The 20,308-nt window shown below is 46.8% G+C and overlaps 2 protein-coding genes across 2 annotated transcripts; one reads left to right on the top strand and one right to left on the bottom strand.

Annotated features, from left to right (window-relative positions):
- Window positions 1-162: 162 nt before the first annotated feature.
- On the top strand, window positions 163-10,161 carry LOC121602780 (serine/threonine-protein kinase ATM-like). Its single transcript, XM_041931545.1, is given in 25 exon segments — window positions 163-265; window positions 329-863; window positions 924-1,153; window positions 1,239-1,583; window positions 1,586-1,600; window positions 1,673-1,806; window positions 1,865-2,406; window positions 2,409-3,416; window positions 3,480-4,004; window positions 4,079-4,356; window positions 4,418-4,580; window positions 4,583-5,364; window positions 5,428-5,670; window positions 5,735-5,888; window positions 5,964-6,256; window positions 6,332-6,453; window positions 6,513-6,664; window positions 6,667-7,606; window positions 7,608-7,911; window positions 7,982-8,517; window positions 8,588-9,165; window positions 9,168-9,229; window positions 9,302-9,641; window positions 9,644-9,671; window positions 9,740-10,161. Coding segments are annotated over 24 exon segments (8,652 nt in total). The 5' UTR covers window positions 163-265; window positions 329-364; the 3' UTR covers window positions 10,119-10,161.
- A 739-nt stretch (window positions 10,162-10,900) lies between these two features.
- LOC121602781 (estradiol 17-beta-dehydrogenase 8-like) lies at window positions 10,901-12,073 on the bottom strand. Its single transcript, XM_041931546.1, has 2 exons — window positions 11,086-12,073; window positions 10,901-11,020 (listed from the first exon to the last, which is right to left on the bottom strand). The coding sequence occupies exon 1, from the start codon at window positions 11,867-11,869 to the stop codon at window positions 11,237-11,239; it is 633 nt and encodes a 210-aa protein (XP_041787480.1). The 5' UTR covers window positions 11,870-12,073; the 3' UTR covers window positions 10,901-11,020; window positions 11,086-11,236.
- Between the last annotated feature and the right edge of the window lie 8,235 nt (window positions 12,074-20,308).

Genomic DNA, 20,308 nt, shown 5'->3' with positions numbered 1-20,308 from the left:
AATTGCTGCTAGTCAAAATCCATTGATCGTAATCAAAATAGAGGATGCTAGTCAAGAATCTATTGCGACTATTCAAAAAAAGTATGCTTAGTCTAAACTCAATTGGAAAACCCTGTATCACAATATTAAAGGAGGATTTGTTGTGATCATAGCAACATCGCTAGTTTAAACGAAGTGTAGTAGGCTTTATTGAAATAGAGAATAAATTAGTCTGCATTTTCTTTTCGTACGAACAAGAAGTTCCAACAGGATTTACGGAAAGAAGGTTAAAAGGAGATAAGGGTTATTTTATATAAATTCTAAATTATGTTTTTAATTTTCTTTACAGATACAACTTGAAACAAACCACGCCCCACGAACCACGATGGCCTCTTCCTCGTCCAGCAGCAGCAGCAGCAGCAGAATGTCGGTGATGGACCGCGACCTCTGTCTGCTGCTGGTGGAGATGTCGTCCGAGAAGGTAACCGTGCGGCAGAAGGCGTTCAACAAGATGAGCACCATCCTGAACAACCGGGAGGACGATTTTCTCGACTACATGGCATCGGATGCGTTCGAGACGCAGTGGTGCGCGGTGCTGGATGCGGCTTACCACGGCATACAGAAGCAGAGCTACGCCATTACGACCCAGGTGCAGAGCAAGAACCACGACTACGTCGTGGTGCTGCACAAGCTCGTTGAGCTGGCGATGGATCGGGATGCGCCGCAGCTACCGCACAGCCAGCTGATCGGGTGCTTTGTGCGCGCGATCAACGATCAAGCGATGCGGGACAGTTTTGGTGTGTGCTTTCTGCACGTGCTGAACAAGTTCGTGCTGTGCTCCAAGTGGTGCCTAACGCCGGTGAGCTACGAGCACTGGAAGGTAAGCAGAGGGGTGAAAAGGTTGATTTACTTTATTTAGTATTAAACGGGGATTTTTTTTGCAGAAATTCTTGACTGCTGTTTAGTGATGCTGGATACAGCGCACGTACCAAAGCACTTGGCGGCCAACTGTCTCTCGCTGGCTGTGGTGAAATTTTTAGCCAACTGCTCGATGCAAACACTGCTGGCGGACTATTTGAGCCGGCTGATTGTCCACCTGCGCCAGGCGGTAAACGAGAAGAAAAGTAACGTTTTATGCGATCTGATAAACATAGCTTTGTACATAACAGAAGCGGTAAGTAGCGTTTAGCACCATCTCCGAGGTGGGTTTTTTGCTGTCTCAAAGCTAAACCTAATCACACTTTGATCGCCACGTGCAGATAGCGGTGGATTGTAAGGCGAAGATCATTGCATTCTTGGAGTCGCTCGTTCCATGCACGGTGAAACTTTACAAGGAAGCAAACTTGCGCAAGGAACAGAAAGTGTCACTGTTCCGGTTGATGCATCTGTCGCTGATAATGTTGTACCCGGGAGGAAAATCTCATACCCTTGCCAAACCACTGACCCGAGACGGTTTGCAGCAGGTCGAGGACGATGAAGCGCGAAGGAAAACGTTGCGCGAATATCATTACATACTGACGAGTGAAATGAAGGCACGGGATCAGAGTTCGTTCTTTGGCTCGAATGAGGCCCCTTTTGCTGATGGTTTCATTGACTTTGCCGGCCGCCGTTGTGTTATACGGTAAGATTATTTGAGTTTTTTTCTGCATTTTTAAAGGGAAATTACTACTTCTTACTCATCCCTTTTTCAAAGGTGTACTGGAACGAGGATAATTGGAAGGAATCTAGCGGCGAAGAAACGGCCGCAAAGCGAAACAAACAGTTTAACAAACTGCAAAGCATCATGGAGATGGTCGGTACTGCTCCAAATCAGCTTAATTTGCGTTGGTACGATCACGCTTCCTCTTTCATGTAGAAAAGATCATTAATAAACATTTTCCTCCAGGTTGTACATCCTTTCTGCGGTTCTAGACAGATATGAGGCAGCACTTACTAGCGACGACTATGCGCAACTGTTGCAACTGTTGTGCAATGTGCAACCGAGCCTACAATCGCCGCACGAGCATGATGCTTTCTACCAGTGCTGTTCCGTGCTGCTCGCGTTCGAACAAAAGTCAACCCATCGATCGTTGAACACAGCGGCGGCCAGCGGTGAATCGATTGGCGAGCTTTGGGCCAAAATGATAGCCGCTGCGTTCCGTGCCTGCACCAACACCGCCGCAAGAACGTGCGCTAAATCCAATCTCCTGCTGCAGCTATTGATTCGCCATCGAAAGTATCCGAACGTCGGCTTTCTAAACAGCACCGTGCTGGAAGCCTTTTACACCTATGCCGTGGAGAAGACGAACCTTAACGTCGGCACGGTGCTGTCCATCCTGGAGACGGTGGGCAACGCCGAGTGTCTCGGCAGTGTCGACGGTGTGCTGACCAAGCTGCTCAACTATCTCTATCCGCAGACGCGCGAAACACAGTCGAAAGCGATACTACACCAAAGGAGCGGCTGAGCGCAAAGACGCTGGCACGCATTTCGATCCTTTGCGTGGTGACTACATGTTGCGCAATGGATGAGACAGAGCGGCACACACACGCCGGAGTGCACGATACCTTTTACCGGGAGCGAGACGGGCAGTTGCAAACGCTCGAGCAAAGACTTCGCTACCATAGTTTAGAGGAATTGCTAGCGTTGGAGCAGCACAAAAAGGAAGGGATTGATGCGGAATCACCCCAAGGCAGCGCACGAATCTCTTACAACATAAACGAACCACTGTTTTTGCGCCTGTGTGAGGTAGTAAGCTTCGACAAGCATATCCTGCCCGATGGGAATTATTTTCTAGCCGATGGATTGGCATGCATCTGCGACGATTTGGAGTTGTACCTGGAGATGCTCAACATTTTGCAGCTGCACGCCGCGTACGATGAGCAGCAGTGCACCAGGAGCCCACTGTACAAAAAGGTTCTGCTCAAGTTCGACCTACTAAACGGTGGATTTGAGCGGCTGTTGAAAAACGATGCGGCCTCCACGCTAAATCTCATCAAAACCAGGAACCTTGCCGAGCGATTGTTGGCCATCTTTCGTGTCCCTTACCATCCGTCGGTAAGGAAGCTGCTGCAGCAAACCGAACACACGTTCATTATGCGATGGGCAATCGGGCAGATCAGTCTGAAGGAGGGGGAGGATTCGCAGTGCGTGACCGTGTTGCAGCCGGATAAACTGGCCACGGAAGAGCAAATGCAGCGATGTTTCCTCCACGTCGTAGCGGAATATCTGCAGTACGAAGGGCCAAGCCTGAACGAGGCTCACGAGCTGCTGGATCGGTTGGAACTGAATGTGTTCAGCAGTTTGGATTTGTTCTATCTGTTTGATCTGTGTCGAATACTGCTGGCGCAAACTTCCCATGAGGTGGTGGCCGTATGGGTACTGAGAAACCTGGTAGATGTGTGCAAAAACCACTACACCAATCCTGACATTACGGAGCAGATTATCGATCTGTACGGTGGTAAGTTAATTGTAGCTGTGATCAACTGAACTCTCTTCTCAAATTGTGTTTAATCCGTTTCAGCTTTAACCGCCTTCGTGAGCCCGTACGAAGACATGATCCGCAACGTAACGATCGTGCTGTACTCGTTCGTAAAACAGTGCGCCAAACACACGTACTCTACCGAGCTGCAGGTGAAGATACTGGCGCAGGTGAAGTATCTGCTCCGCGCTTACCCGCAGCACATCCGTACGCCAACGCACGAGAGCATCTACAACGGATTGGTGCCGTTGCTGAGCAGCCCAAGCTATCGCATCAAGCTGGAAGCGGTCAGGAATATTCTGCACTTCATGCAGCTCGAATGGTCACATCCTGACCTTTCTTCGGTTCCGTGCAGCTTTTACGAGTTTCAGCTGCAACTGTACGATCAAATTCAGTTCGAGGAGCTACTAGCGACCGACGGTGGGATGGACATGAACGATGAGAGAATGAACGTGATTAGCGGCTGCCTTCAGCTGCTGTTGGGCATCTTTCGCATTAGCTTCATGCTGCGTCGGCGCGCGTTGTGCGATTTTGTGCTGCTCGTTCAGTTGGGAAGCGTAAACGATGGTAAGTGTTGTTACAGCAATAGCTGACAATTAAAGTTTAATTATTGTATAATCATATTTTTGTCCTTCTTCTAGACAAAATGGCAAACACCATACGGCTTATGCGCACCTCCAGCGATATCGACTTCTGCCAGCTGCTTCAAGCTAACCTGGACACCGTACTCGAGCTATGGCTAACCAAAGGGAATCGGTTGCTGCATTTCCCGTTCCGTCTAGCGGGAAAGATCGCCACGATCGAAGAGTTTATCCAACTGTTCAAGAAAAACATTTCCTTCGTCATACTCTGCATGCAGCCGGAACGGTTCGAACAGTTCTGCAAATCGATTGGCGTACAGCAGGCAGAAATGGTGAAGGTATGTTTTCGGTTGGAATGAATTTAAAATGATAAATGACCAATTTCCATTTCATTACCAGAGTATACTGCCGAAATGTGTTTCGTTCCTTCTGCCCAAGTACGCCAAATGTGAAGGGATGGCGCCCAAGTATGATGCAATAGCTAGTCGGATGCACAAAGCACTTGCCCCTATAATAAGCACGGTAGATCTTAAAGATTACGTGTCGGAAATTATCAAACACTCACCCACCGATTGAACGATCACGTTGAGCTGGGCAAGCTGTTGGACCAGGACCTGCCAAGCTGCTTCGTTGCCGATCTGTCGCTTAGCAAAGCCACTTACTCGACGGCGCTCGAGCACCTGAAACAGTCGGTATGGGGATCGCAATCGTTCAAGTACACGCTGCTGAGCAATTTGTGTTTTAAAAACAGCTCACCAATTGAACGCACCCTAACGGATGTCAAACGCTGGCTTTGGGCGGCTGATGAACCGGAGCAGAAAATGGTACATCTCTTCCAGTACACGGTGTTTCTCGACCATCTGAAAGAGTACATCGGACAGCAGAAGGAACGCGCGTTCAAACCCTATCTCGTGCGAGATGTGGTGTATTTCCTGTGCAACTTGTTGTCCTCCTTTCCCGCCCTACGACTTGCCACGCTCAACAGCTTCGGGCGGTTCCTGGAGCACGTGGTCGCATCTAGCGATGCGTGCGAGCTGCTCTCGGAACATTTGCACTTCATAGTGTCATCATTGCTGGAGGTGGAAAATGTCGATCCGGCATCGGAGATTTCTCAAAAATCGCTAACTCTGCTACGGTTTCTGATCTTACAACACTCTGCCGCGTTTGCGGGTGCGATCGGTAAGCTGAATTATCTACCAAAGGACGAACGATTCGATCAGTTGCGGCTTGCTATATCGCGCCAAAAAACGATCGGTCATGAAAATGTGCTGCCAAGGGAAGAAATCGCGGCGCTGATTGAGTTGCCCAATTTAAGATACGAAGATTTGGCTGCGCTGAAGATTGTGGTAAGCTTTTGCTGTATTTTGAGTGACTTGGAAGTTATATAATTATTAATTTTTTTATTGTAGCTCACCACCAAAAAGAAAGATCTAAAATTATTGTGCGATGAGCTGAGCGAGCAAAGCGCATCGTCGGGCGCTAATGGGGAAAGCGTGCTTCATCGGTTAGTCTACACTTTGCTGGAAGTTGTGCGCAGCTCCCCGTTCGACAAGCGATCGATGGAAGCTCTCCGATGTTTGAGTGAAATAGGACCGATCGATCTGGGAACAATGCTGTTAAAATCCGACGCAGAAATGATTGCTTACGATACGGTACAGCTTTAAAGCCCTGGGCAGTAGCAATATCAATTAATTTTAAATTTCTATCTCTCTTTAGATCAACAACTCGAAGGAAGCAATCGAACGATGTGCTGCGGTGCTGCTGAGCGAATTGAACGAGCTGATAACGAACAGAAACGTTCCGGTTGCAAACTACGCCTCACTGATTTGCTACAAAATGCTGTACGGAAAAACATTCCATGCTTTGGCGGGTGAGATTCTAAACAAAATTGCATATAGAAATCCATTTTAAATCTTAACTTCGATCATATTCGTATCTCTAACAGCCAAACTACCAACACTGCACCCATTTTTGGGAACTTCTGCGGAAGAGATCAAACTCTTCACTCGTACCACCGGACGCAGTTTGTCGTTGCGGCCAATGCTTGCCAACGAACGGATCGAGTACAGCGCTTTTGTGCAGCAGCTGTCAGCCGCGTTGCTGTCATTTTTGGGAAATACGATGATTAAAAAGCTGGCCGAACAGGAAACGACATTCGTCGAGAAGCTTGTCCCTTTGCTGGTACAGATAACGATAAAGCAATTCGAAGAGTCAATCATCGATAGCATGGGCAGCTTTGTAAGTGCTCTTGTTGCACAGTAGTAGATGCCACGGATGATAAGGAAACATTTGAATATATCTTCCTTTTTGCAGATTAATGAGTTTTTCAACGAGTTCGCTGCCATTCAAAATGAGGTTCACAATATTTTCAATGACCCGAAAGCTATTCAACTGATGCTTACCATCGTGGAGTGTGTTCGGATACATAATCAATGGTAAGTGTAATTTACAAATTTTTGTTAATACTTTTCCTAAAAAATAATGTTTGTAATAGCTTTCCACAGTACAAAATTTCCGTTAACTATCTACGAATCGCACAAGCGTCTCAATTCTGTCAGGCACACTTTAAAGCCATCCTGTATGGTGACCTCTGGTACCGGGAGGAAGAGGAGCAAGGCAAGCATGATGCCAAACGACACCCGGAACTGCAAACATAATGAAATCATGCCATTTGGCGATCGGCGTAAACGATGCAGTTAAATCATTCCTCAACCCAATCCAGGAACGGATGGAATATTACCGTCTAGAGCAGAATTACGCCAGATGCTTGGTTATGCAAGATGCAAGCACACCGTGGTCGCAAGATACCGCCCTGGACAGTGCGGGCACACAGAATGCCATCTTGCAAACACTGAAAGACTCCTCACTGTACGGTTTGGCTAGATCGTTACATGTCGCACCGCAACAGATTGATTACGAGTGTGCCTGGCGGCTGTCCGACTGGAATGTACTATTCGACGCGGACGGCGGTGTTGGTCCCAATGTCCCGAAGAGAGCACCGGCTGCCGGTTCGAGCGCGCTGCTCCTACAGTCGCGATCCTTCGAGCGAGCGCATTACAAAGCGCTCAAGTGTTTGCAGCTGCGCGATGAACTCGCGGTGGAAAGTGCGATCGTGGCAGCGCAGCGTGCCGTTAGCGAACTTTTCAAGCTTACCAGCATCGAATCCACCAAACACATCTACCACGGGCTGTGCCGGTTGCGGATGCTGCAGCAGATCGAAGACTTCGGTGAGGTACACTTCTCCAGACAGATCGACTGCGAGCAGGACCTGCTGAACCGGTGGAGGGAACAGGACGAGCTGCCGCACAGCGAGTTCACGCTGCTGGAAACGATCCTTTCCCAGCGGCTGTCCATCTTCAGCACGGCCGGGATTCGTGCGAAACGTAAATGGGTACCGCCGGCAGTGTACAGCACGCTGCTGCTGCTGATCCACGAATCGCGCCTGCGAGGCTTCGTGGACTGTGCGGTACGGAATGTGGTGCTGATCGGGAAGCAGGAGCTGCCGGCCAACGTGCAGTCGGTGGTGATGCTGGAAAATGCACAGCTCAATTGGAGTGCCGGCCAGCCGTGCTGGCGAAGGAGTTGCGTGGGAAGTAATGAACAGCGCCAAGTACACTGATCCGATGGTGAAGGGAGTGGCGTGTCGCCTTTACGGTGAGTTCCTTGCCGAAGGACACTCGCAGGAGATCAAGTCGCTATGCTCGGACTACTTTCAACAAGCGGAAAAATATGTCCAGTTTGTGCTGTCGCGACAGGCGGCGGCGACGGCTGCGGGTGGCGAACAGAAAACCTCGCCCGGGAACGTTCCCGCTAACCATCGTTGCTTCGACGTGGATCGTAACTTCACCGTGCAGCACACCGTCGCGAAGTACGCGGATCGTGAATTTGTGCGGGTAGGTTGAGGAGCATTGCAATATTAAATGGGGTAAACTAAATGAAAATTTGCTCCTCCCTTTCCTGCAGCTCACCAAATTCATCCGCTCTCAGGAGTGGGAGGCACGGAAAACGAATCTCGCCCGCATGGAGGTCGAGCTGGTCCGCCTGAGGGAGGAAACGCAACGTGCCACCGATCAGCGGCGCAAAGATCTTGGCCGTTCGCTTCACTTTATGCAGAAAAACTTGCAGCGCGACAAGAAAGCGGCCGAAGAGGTGGAACAGAATCGCTGGGACTACTTGAATCTGGCACTGTGCTATTATCTGATGTACGCGAAACAGAGCACGATCGTGAGCGACATGGTGATATTTAGGATCATGTCGCTGTGGTTGAACAATCAGGAAAATACGAGCGCAAAGGAGTTGATCGAAGAGTCGCTGCTTACCATTCCTTCGTACAAGTTTATTGCCGTTTTACCGCAGCTTACACCGCGCGTCGGGCTGGACAGTGGGGACGGTGCGCTGGTGCAGAAAGCTTTGATAAGATGCGCCCTGGACCATCCCCATCACACGCTTCCGTTTGTGTTTGCGCAGCTGCATGCGTATAAAGATCAACCGGATCACGAGTAAGTGCTGGTTAATTATAGTGGAATAACACATTAAGTTAAATTTAAATGCATTTTTAAACATTTCAAGAACTCCCACCAACGATAACCGTTTAATGGGTGTGCGGGAGGTGTACAAAAAGCTGCGCAAAGAACCAACGCTCGAGCAAATGTTGCACCAAACAGAGAGAATGAATCTCGCCCTGATCGAGCTGGCCAACAAAACGCTCTCCAGCAGTCCCTCCTTCCGGGAGTACACCATGACGAAACGTGATCCGCTCGGGCAGCTGGAAAGCTTGGATCTCATCCACTGTCCAACGGTGGAGTTGCCCGTCCTAAAAACCGGCAACTATCGCTCACACATCGTAGGCATCAGGCGGTGGGATGCGAAGGTGATCGGTGTCGGTGGAATTAATGCGCCGAAAAAGCTTGCCTGCCTTTGCCTGAACGGTACGAAACGGACGCAGCTGCTCAAGGGGAAGGATGATATGCGCCAGGATGCGGTAATGCAGCAGGTGTTCGGTATAATGAACATACTGCTGCGCCACGATAAGGAAACGGCGCACCGGAAGCTGTCCGTGCGCACGTACAAGGTGGTACCGCTGTCGAGGCAAAGCGGCATACTGGAATGGTGCAACAACACGATGCCGATCGGTGCGTGGTGCTTTCCGGGCATGCCAAGTATCGGCCGCAGGACCTGGAACCGACAGCGGCGCGGAAAAAGTTTTCCAATGTATGTACAAGCTGTTGAGAGCGTTTTTTGTTTGAATATTAACGATGTTGAAAAATGCTCCTCTTTCCTCAGAACGCGGTGGCCGGCATGACGTTGCCGAAGAAGCTGAAAAACTATGAAGAAATCTGTGACAAAATTCGGCCCGTCTTTCGGCACTACTTTCTCGAGCAGTACCTGAAGCCGGGCGTGTGGTTCGAGCGGCAGCAGAACTACATCAAAAGTGTGGCCGCCAGCTCGATGATCGGGTACGTGCTGGGCATCGGCGATCGGCACGTGCAGAACATCCTGATCGACAAGCTAACAGGGGAGGTGATCCATATTGATTTTGGCATAGCGTTCGAGATGGGGAAAAATCTGCCCACCCCGGAGACCGTCCCGTTCCGCTTGACGCGTGACATTGTGGATGGTATGGGATAAGCGGTGTTGAGGGTGTTTTCCGCAAGTAAGCACATGTTCATTGGTAAAGTCTGCAGCTATTAAACCAAACACTCTTTCCCCATTGCTTTCCAGATCGTGCGAGAAAACGCTGGAAGTGTTGCGGAACAATCAGACGGTGATCCTCGCCATCCTGGAGGTGCTGCTGTACGATCCGCTCTACTCGTGGAACGTGCTGTCAAACAAGAAAGCAAACCGTCGGCAACAGCAAGCCTTCCTTTCGCCATCCGGTGACGCTGATGAGGCCGATGGAGCGGTCGGTGGTCTGCCGATGGATGCGGCTAATATCAATGTGACGGCCGAGCGTACGTTGATGCAGGTGGAAGAGAAGCTGCTTGGCCAGGAGGACAACAAGTACATCTCAGTCGATGGGCAGGTGCAAATGCTAATCTTCAACGCAATGAACAAGCGCAATCTCTGTCAAGTGTTTGCGGGATGGCAACCGTACCTGTGAGCAAGTGAGTGTGTGATAAAGCCGGTGATAGTGTTATCTTTTATTTAATTTCTTTTCGTTTTCTACATACATGTATCACATGCATATGACACGATGAGTTGCAAAATGTTGTTAGAAAATATTGAGAAAAAAAACCACTTCAATCATTCTCAATATTAAACGCACAATTGAGGGAGGTAGTATGGTTTTGTACAAAGTAGCTTTGAGCTGTAACACCTGTATCATCCTTTTGAGCCGTCCTATTGGGCGGAAGATGGATCGTTTCTGTTCGTTTATCCGCCAGTGACTTCGATCCCCAGGTGACAACTGTTCTACATTTTTAGCTTAAACTCCTCGTGAACAGCTCGATTTAACCCATTGCCTCATATGAACTCTTGAAAACATGGGTGTGTGAGTGAACAACGATGTGTTGAAGCGTTGAAGTTTATGTCAGAACTTCGGTAGAAGCCGGACAAACAAGAAGCTTGCAGTTTCGTCCTTGGTGTTCAACAGCCAAAACACTGAGTAAAAAGAAATAAACGATCTATCCAGGAGCATCAGAATAGCGGAGAAACGCTGGGAAAATAACAAAACAACGTGAAAGAGTGTTTTATAATAAACTTGTTGTTTAATATGGATTGAAAAGTACGCATGTTTTGTTTTGGGCCAGTAGCTTGTGCACAACGTGATGACAATTCTCAAAATGGCACCAGAAAAAATGCTTCACACTGACGTTTCAACTGTTATAATAAGCTTAAACTCTGCAATATCGCTTGCTCTTTAAGCCAATTTTAAGCCTGCTCTTTAAGCTTCCAGCAACTCGAAAAACGCTAACAATCTGCTCGAAAATGTCACTTGGGTCGAGGTGCCGTTTACGTAGCTGCTCTTTTCCGATGCCAGAAAGGCTGCTACCTCCGCAATTTCTGCAAACAAATATTTTAAATTTAGTCCAATCTAATTCCAATTGCTCATAGAACACTTATCATACCTTCCGGATTTCCGAAGCGACGCAACGCACATTGCATGATGATCATATCTTTCACCTTCTGCGGCACCGTCCCCGTCATCGGCGTGTGGATGAACCCGGGCACGATCGCATTCACCCGGATGTTGTACCGGCCGAACTCGCGTGCCACCACCTAGGTCATCGCTTCCACCCCGGCCTTGCTCGGGGAATAGTTCGACTGTCCGATGTTGCCGGTGCGGGCAACGATCGACGACACGTTCACCATCGAACCGGCCAGCTCGTGATCGATCATGGCCCGGCCGAAACGTTGCAGCACCAACCACGTACCCTTCAGGTTCACGTTGATCACCGCATCAAAGTCGGACTCGGGCATCTTCAGCAGGAAGTTATCGCGGGTAATACCTGCCGAATTAACGACCACCGTCGGTGGTCGCTTGTACCGGCCAATCACTTCATTCAGCACGGCATCAACACTGTCGCCGGAAGAGACATCCATCTCGTAGGCCGCATTGTCGCCCGCCGTGAGCGATGCGATCGTTTCCTGGGCCGCCTGTACGTTACGATTAGACGACGAACTTGTTATTATTGTTTTTAATCGTATGAACTGCGGAAACTGAACTACTTGTTGCTTTTGTTTTCGTTTTCGGTTTTGTTCCTTTTTTTGCTTGCTCTCCCTCATAATTTGTTTACTCCGCGTTGATCTGCGTGTTTCCCAATCACTGTTCACGCTTCGGAATCGGAATCCACTATCCGGTCGTTTGCCTTCGGTGGAAGGTGGGGCAATTTTGTGAATTGTTATATCCATTATTGTAGATTTAAAATTAGATTATAGATTAGATTAGATTAGACTAGATTATAGCATATTATAGCATGTAACTGTACGGAGAGAAATGAGAAATAAAACCCGGCACTTCTCGTTGAGCCTTGCAAGTGAATGGATGGTGTGATTATAACAGTTGGCGACGAGGCGGGCAATACATTAAAAAACGAATCGATAATGGCTACATTTAATATCGAGCCGTTTGTGCACGAGAAGTCAACTTGGCAAAGATGGGTTAAGCGGTTTGTTGGTGCTGCTAAAGTGTTTAAAGTGGATCAAGCGGATATGCAGCAGACGCTCCTGCATTACATGGGCAGTGAGACTTACAACGTGCTGTGTGACTTACTCTCGCCGGACGAACCGGAAGCGAAAACGTACGACCAGATCGTCAGCGCGTTAGACGATCATTTCGACCCCAAACCATTGGAAATGGTAGAGCTGTGGAAGTTCCGACAACGCACACAAAAGGAAGCAGAAAGCATCACCGAGTTCGTGGCGGCGTTACAACGTGAAGCGAAAAACTGTGCGTTTGGTGATTATTTACAGAAAGGGCTGCGGAACCAGTTTGTGTTCGGTTTACGTGACAAAATGATACGCGCGAGGTTAATAGGCGAAAAAGACTTAACGTTCGAGAAAGCAAAGCAAGTCGCATTCTCGATGGAAACAGTCAACGACGGTGTCGAAATTTTAGCCCAACGGGCTCAGTCAGTAAACTTTATGGATCGATATCCAGCGCCAAGAAGCAAGCGGTATTGTTTCCGATGCGGCAGTTCATCGCACTTAGCGAATAAATGCGAATACAAAATGAAAGTGTGTGCGTTATGTAAGAAGGTCGGTCATTTACAACGCGTGTGTTTCAAAATGGGGAAAGCACATGGGATGAACAATAAGAAACGAGTGAGTAGGACAGCAAATCTCGTGGAGCAATGCGAAGATAGTGACAGTCAGGATACAGAAGAGGATCAAATCCATAAAATAGATATTTTCCAAGTAGAAAATGTGAAAGATAGCAAAAAAAGTTTTGTGAACGTACAAATTGGAAAATCACCAATTAAGTTCGAGGTAGCCAGTGGTTCACCAGTTACTCTAATTAACGAACACGACAAAGAGAAATATCTTTAAAATGTCAAGCTCGTACAAACGGACGTAGAACTGAGAAGTTATTGCGGTGGGAAAATTTCTGTCGCAGGAATGGCTGAAGTGAAAATCAAGACAAAAGAAGGAATAAAGAAACTACGATTGTTCATAGTTGGGGGCAATAGGCAACCATTGTTGGGTCGCGAATGGATGAGAGCCTTAAATTACGATTGGAATAAAATCTTGCATGGTAAACAGTACACAGTGGATAAAATTATTGAATCATCGAATACCCAAAATGGTTTAAAAGCAATATTAGACGAATTTCCTGCAGTATTTTTGGACACAATAGGAAAAATAGAAGGTGTCAAAGCATCTTTGCATTTGAAAAATGGGTCAAACCCAACGTTTCTTAAAGCGCGGCCTCTTCCATTTTCTATTCGAGATACAGTGGAAGAGGAATTAAAGAACATGGTGGATAACGGCATACTAGTTAAGGTAGAGAGAAGCGAATGGGCGACCCCAATAGTACCAGTTAGGAAAACGGGTAACAAAGTAAGACTGTGCGGAGATTATAAACTAACAATTAACAAAGGGCTATTAATTGATGATTTCCCTCTGCCCACCATCGATGAACTTTTTGCAAACATGAGTGAAGGAAAAAAATCCTCAAAGCTCGATTTAGCCCAAGCATACTTACAAATGGAAATCAGGGAGAAAGATCAACACCTACTAACGCTGAATACGCACATGGGACTTTATCAACCCACTAGGCTTATGTATGGGGTAGCCTCTGCCCCAGCCATATTTCAAAGAGAAATAACTTCAATTCTACAAGGTATACCAGGAGTAACAGTATTCTTAGATGACGTTAAAATAACAGCCCCTAATGATACGGAACATTTACAAAGATTACGAGAAGTACTAAAACGGTTTAATGATCACAATATGCGAGTAAACTTAAAGAAATGCGAATTCTTAGAAGATAAGATTGAATACTGCGGCTACATGATAGACAAGAAAGGAATCCATAAATTACAAGGCAAAATAGATGCGATAGAAAATATGCCAAGACCAGAAAAAACAAGAGCAAGTACGCGCACTGTTAGGTTTGGTAAATTATTATGGAAGATTCATGAAAAACCTTAGCACACACATGTACCCAATCAACAATTTACTTAAAGATGAGGTTGCTTTTGAATGGTCTCCAGACTGTGAGAAAGCTTTCGCATGGATGAAAGCAGAAATGCAATCGAAACAAGCGCTTACACATTACGATACAAAATTACCATTAATATTAGCCACGGATGCATTGCCTTACGGCGTGGGGGCAGTATTAAGTCACGTTTACGCAGATGGAAGCGAAAAACCAATACAATATGCGTCGCAAACCCTTACAAAGACTCAGCAAAGATATACACAGATCGACATAGAAGCGTACGCCGTAGTTTTTGGCATAAAAAAGTTTTTCAAATATCTATACGGTCGAAAATTCATACTAGTAACAGATAACAAGCCATTGACACAGATTTGGTCCCCACAAAAAGGGCTTCCGACACTCTCAGCTATGCGCATGCAACACTACGCAGTATTTTTAGAATCATTTAACTTTGAAATCCGATATAGAAACTCAAAAGACCACGGAAATGCGGATGGCATATCTCACTTGCCGTTAAAGGGCGAACCCATATGCGAGGCAGACGAGATCGATGTCTTACAAATCAATCAGACTGAATCACTACCAGTACAGGCAAAAGAAGTTGAAATATATACATTGAAAGACACTACAGTGCAAGAACTAGTAAGGGCATTGAGGACAGGCCGGACAGTAGAGGGTCGATTTAGATTCGGAATAGATCAAACCGAATTCAGCTTGCAAAACGATTGTTTAATGCGCGGAATTAGAGTTTACATCCAATACTTTTGCGTAAAACGCAACGCTAAAATATAAAGGAGCTACACATGGGTCATTTCGGAATCTCACGAATGAAATCCTTAGCTAGGACATACTGTTGTTGGGACTCTATAGATCGTGACATAGAAGAAACAGCGCGTGACTGTATGCACTGTGCGAAAGTTAGAAAAAAACCCACAAAAGGTGCAAGGATATAGCTGGGAACAACCAGTGGAACCGTTTCAACGCATACACATAGACTTTGCAGGGCCATTTTTGGGACTTAATTTCCTAATAATTATAGATGCAGGAACAAAGTGGCCGGAAGTAAAAATAATATCAGACACGACAACAGAAACCACGATAGAAAAATTAAGAGAATTCTTTGCTACATTTGGGTTACCAGCCATACTAGTGTCAGACAGAGGTACACAATTTACATCAGAAAGTTTTCAAACGTTCCTAAAGAAAAACGGAATTTTACACAGAATGGGTGCTCCATACCATCCGGCAACAAACGGTCAGGCAGAGAGGTTTGTTCAAACATTTAAACAGAAGTTGAAAGGGCTATCATGCTCTAGACCCGAGGTACACCTACATTCACAAAATATTTTATGGGCATATCGTAGGACGGCACATCCCAGTACCGGGAAAAGCCCTGCTATGGCCGTTTTGGAAGGCAATTAAAATCAAAATTGGACCTAATGATTCCCGGATCCGAACAACATACATCAGATAAAGAGAGAGAAAGAACAGTTAGATCGTTTGATGTGGGTTGTTGAGTAATGAATTTGTACGGTATAAACATATGACCTTCTGTCACTTGAATTTGTTGCTTGGGAATTGTATTGAGGGGACGAATGAAGGAAACAAGGAATAAAGAATGAGTCTAGCGCAAGCGTTCAATCAGTACAGACGTTCCTCTCTCTACCAGTTGAGAAATTCACTAACTAAAACATTATGGTCCTTCGTAGAACCGGATAGAATTGGCTATCGAGATAACGACAATTCGTTGCACACGGGTGCATTAGTGGCAGTGTATTGTGCGTTTGCTGTTTCGATACTCGTAGAGAGATTGAGGAAGTGTGCATAACGGCAGTGTATTGTTCGCGCGAGTGTCACAGTGTGAGTTGGACACTAGGACATTCAGTGTGCGTGTAAAATAGCTGTGCGCGTTCGGACAGGCTCATACTTGAGCATACGCATGCGTTAGATCGTGCACTTCACAAGTGGCTTAATTGTGAAGTCCAGATACGCACCATTTGGTGCATCGAGCGTTCAAAGTGTAGAACGTTTTCGGTGAGAAGTGTTGTGTAGCTTCAGTGCGGGAGTGCAAGTGTCCCCACAAACCGAGTACCTGACTTCCAATTCGTGGAACGTCGTTGGTGGTATCGTTTGTTCCAGTGTAGGTGCGCAAGTTACCTACACACGCACATCGAGCGTTTTCAATCTGTGGAAACGTGGTCGGTGCGATACATTATTGTGTGTCGTCGAACCGCTGCCGTTCGAATTCACAAGAAATTACCAGTGCAGGTTTGCAAGTTCCTGTACAAAGCATATCGAACGTTTTCAATACGTGGAAACGTGGTCGGTGCCAGTTATTGTTTCTGACGGTCAAGCCTCAGTCTTTTGGACGCTTGTTGAACAATACATTGTTCAAGTGTTAGTGAACATTGAATTCAAAGTTGTATGTTTCAAGTGTAGGTGAGCAAGTTCCCTATACACGTACATCGAACGTTTTCAATCTGTGGAAACGCGGTCGGTACGGTATCTTTTGCTTGTGATCGATCATCAGTCGTTCGAATACGCAAGAAGTGTTTTCAGTGCAAGGAGGCAAGTTCCCTGCTTAAGGCATATCGAACGTTTTAATTCGTGGAAAACGTGGTCGGTGCTAACAAACGTATTGTGAACAATACGGTTCGCGCGCGTTATTCAAACGGAGTGAGCGTGTGCGCGAGTGAACAATTCTCTCTTTTCGGGTTAAGATAAAGGTTCGCGCGCGTTATTCAAACGGAGTGAGCGTGTGCGCGAGTGAACAATTCTCTATTCTCGGGTAAAGCAAAGTTCCGCGTGTGTTAATCCGGGTGTGTGCGTGAGTGTGCGAACAATAAAACCGCGTGGTTTGAACTAATTCTACGGGTAGAGTACGGAACAAATTGAACTATTTTACGAACATTCAGTGTTGTGAAAAGTGTTTTTTGTTACAAGTGAAAATGCCTGGTTCACCAGTTCCAACGACGTCGGCGGCGTTTGAGGAACAAGACGCATCGCATCGTGTATCACATGTGCAAGCTGCATCAGACAGCGATCATGTCCAAGCCAATCCAATACTGAGGGCAGCCGTGGCAAGAGAAGCTTCGGAGAGTGAGTTTGCAGGTTTTGAATCAGTAAATTCAAGTCCTACTTTTCCAACAGCAGCAATGCTGGCGGAGAAAAGAAAGCGAATGCGTCAGCATTTCGACCAAAGGCTGGACCGCATTGATCAAGCACTACAGCATGCAACAAGAGCGGATGCCGCTTTTCTGAAAGGATGTGCGTCACGCTTGTCGATGCTATCCACGGAATATGAAACATGGCACACCAACAATTTGGTTTCTTCTTCCAATGCACAGTTCGAACAAGAAGAAGAAGAGTACGCCTCTTTCGAGAACCGCCATTTTGAGCTTTCATTGGCAATTGAAAGAAACTTGTCATCAAGTGTAGTTTCCACACCAACACGCGATACCATGCCACACACAAAACTTCCCGAAATGCGCTTGCCAACTTTTGATGGAAAGATGGAAGATTGGTTACCGTTTCGAGATGCCTTTCTCAGTCTTATTGATCGCAATAAGAATTTAGCCGACGTAGACAAGCTACGATACTTAAAAGGCTCTCTTCAAAAGGATGCTCTTAACGTAGTAGGAGACATCGAAATCACCGACGCAAATTATTCTGTTGCCTGGGAAGTATTGAAATCGCGATTCGAAAACAAAAAGCTAGTGGTGAAACGATATCTTGATGGATTATTTGCGATACCACACATGAAAAAGGAATCATACGAATCACTGATTTCTTTAATTGACAGTTTTGAGCGTGGTGTTAAAATGACGACTAGAATGGGAGTGGCCACGGAAGGATGGAGCGTGCTCTTAGCTCACATGGTCTGCTCTAAATTAGACCTGGCCACACTTAAACAATGGGAAATACATCATAGCTCAACCAATGTTCCCACGTATGACGAGATCATGAAATTCCTTCGCAGCCAAGCAACTGTTTTGCAAGCCATGGCTCCAGACAGGAATCGAACAAGTGAAGCAACAACAGCTGGAGGCAGAATGAAAACCCGCAACGAAGTGTACAGCGTGGTTAAGCCGGCCACAAAGGTTTGTTCATTCTGCAAAAGGGCTTCACATGCTGCGTACCTGTGCGAAGTGTTTCGAAATGCATCTGTGGAAAAGCGACACGAGCTAGTGAGGAACGGACAGTTGTGTTTTAACTGTTTGTCGGCGGGTCATCAGCGAAAGGATTGTTCGTCCGGATCTTGCCGTGTATGTCAGCGAAATCATCATACGATGCTTCACAAACCGAATTCTCCAATTGATCAGTCGTCATTAGCATCAGCGTCATCACTGCCGTCTACATCAAATGCAGAAGCAGCTACACCGGCTTCTATTGTTCAACATTGTGCGCGCAACAATTTCGAAAAATAATCCTGTTACCAACAGCAATGGTACAAGTAGTGAATGTTGACGGAACACGTATCTGGGCTCGAGCTTTACTGGATGGAGGTTCACAGATCAACATTGTTACGGAACGATTGGTACAGCTGTTGAGAGTCCAGAAGAGGAACGAGCATCATCTGCTTGGTGGAATAGGGAAGGCACAGCATTCGTCTCATCATTCTGTGAGCCTTGCTATCCACTCTCACTGCTCTACCTTCAAGGCAAGCTGGAAGTTCCATGTGCTGCGAGAAGTGACGTGGGACCAGCCAGCACATGCAGTCAATCCGGAAGGATTGAACCTACCGAAGGGAGTGACGTTGGCGGATCCTCATTTCTATGAGCCAGGGCCAATTGATCTACTTATTGGGCGAGAAGGTTACAACGATCTACTTTTGGGTAACATTCTTCGGTTGAATAGCCCAAAACTACTACTGCAAAACACGGAGCTGGGTTGGATTGTCTCAGGTCAGGTAAGCCAAGGTCTAACACACTCTTCCTTAGTGCTCAACGTCATGACGCTGAATGACCAACTAAGCCGGTTTTGGGAACTGGAAGGCTGCTACTCCCCTGCGATGTTATCCGTCGAGGAAGCTGAGTGTGAGGCAGCATTTGTACAAACAACTTCACGAGACCACGAAGGCCGTTTCGTGGTAGCCTTACCAACGCGTACTGAAAGGCTTAATCAACTAGGTGACTCTTATGAAGCTGCATCACGGCGGCTACAATCGCTCTGTAGGCGATTAAATATCGACTCGAAATTGAAGCAGGAATATTCTAAATTCCTACAGGAGTATCTCGATCTAGGACACATGGAAGAAATTCCATCTGACCGCCATGACATTGGAAAGACATATTACATGCCGCATCATTGTGTAGTACGACCCGACAGCCTCACGACTAAGCTAAGAGTCGTATTTGATGCATCCAGTTCTACTGATACAGGGGTATCCCTCAATGATGCACTGATGGTGGGACCTTCAGTGCAAGATGATCTTTTGTCGTTGTTACTCCGATTTAGAGTACCCAGATTTGCGATTTTGGCTGACATTGAAAAATGTATCGCCAAATTTGGGTGAAGGAGTCCGATCGTCCACTTCAACGCATCCTGTGGAAAGAATCTGCTGATGATAGAATTCGCATCTATCAGCTGAAAACCGTTACGTACGGCACAGCCTGCGCACCTTACTTGGCCACCCGTTGTCTGCAAGCGTTGGCTAAGGAAGGAGAAACAAGATATCCCAGGGCATCCAAGGTCCTCGAGCAAGATTTTTACATGGATGACATGATCACCGGTGTGGAATCTGTTGAAGATGGCCGGATTATTTGCAGCGAAATAAATCAGCTTCTACAATCGGCAGGATTTCACCTGCGCAAATGGGCTTCAAACTCGTCTGAGTTACTGGAGCAAATACCAGCTGAACTACAAATCGAGGGAGATGTTTTGAACATCGATCGCAGCACATCCATCAAGGCTTTGGGTTTAAGATGGATGCCATCATCGAACCAGCTAGGGTTTAGTGTGCCTGGTTGGAAGGAATCAGAAATCATCACCAAACGCATTGCGTTATCAGACTCAGCTAAGTTGTTCGATCCTCTTGGACTGTTAGGACCAGTCATTGTAGTAGCAAAGTGTTTCATGCAGGAGCTCTGGAAGAACGAAAATACCTGGGATGAACCTTTGGAGTCTGAACGGCAACAATTCTGGTTGCGCTTCAGAGAACAACTCGCTGATCTGACTAGCTTGACAAT

This window comes from Anopheles merus, unplaced genomic scaffold (genome assembly GCF_017562075.2).
Source record: "Anopheles merus strain MAF unplaced genomic scaffold, AmerM5.1 LNR4000616, whole genome shotgun sequence".
NCBI lineage: Eukaryota > Metazoa > Arthropoda > Insecta > Diptera > Culicidae > Anopheles > Anopheles merus.
Note: the sequence above shows the minus strand (reverse complement) of the source record. Positions and strands in the feature narration are given on the sequence as shown.

What these genes read in the sequence shown, in the direction of transcription:
- LOC121602781 (XM_041931546.1), bottom strand. Translation starts at nt 11,869, where the DNA reads ATGGATATAACAATTCACAAAATTGCCCCACCTTCCACCGAAGGCAAA.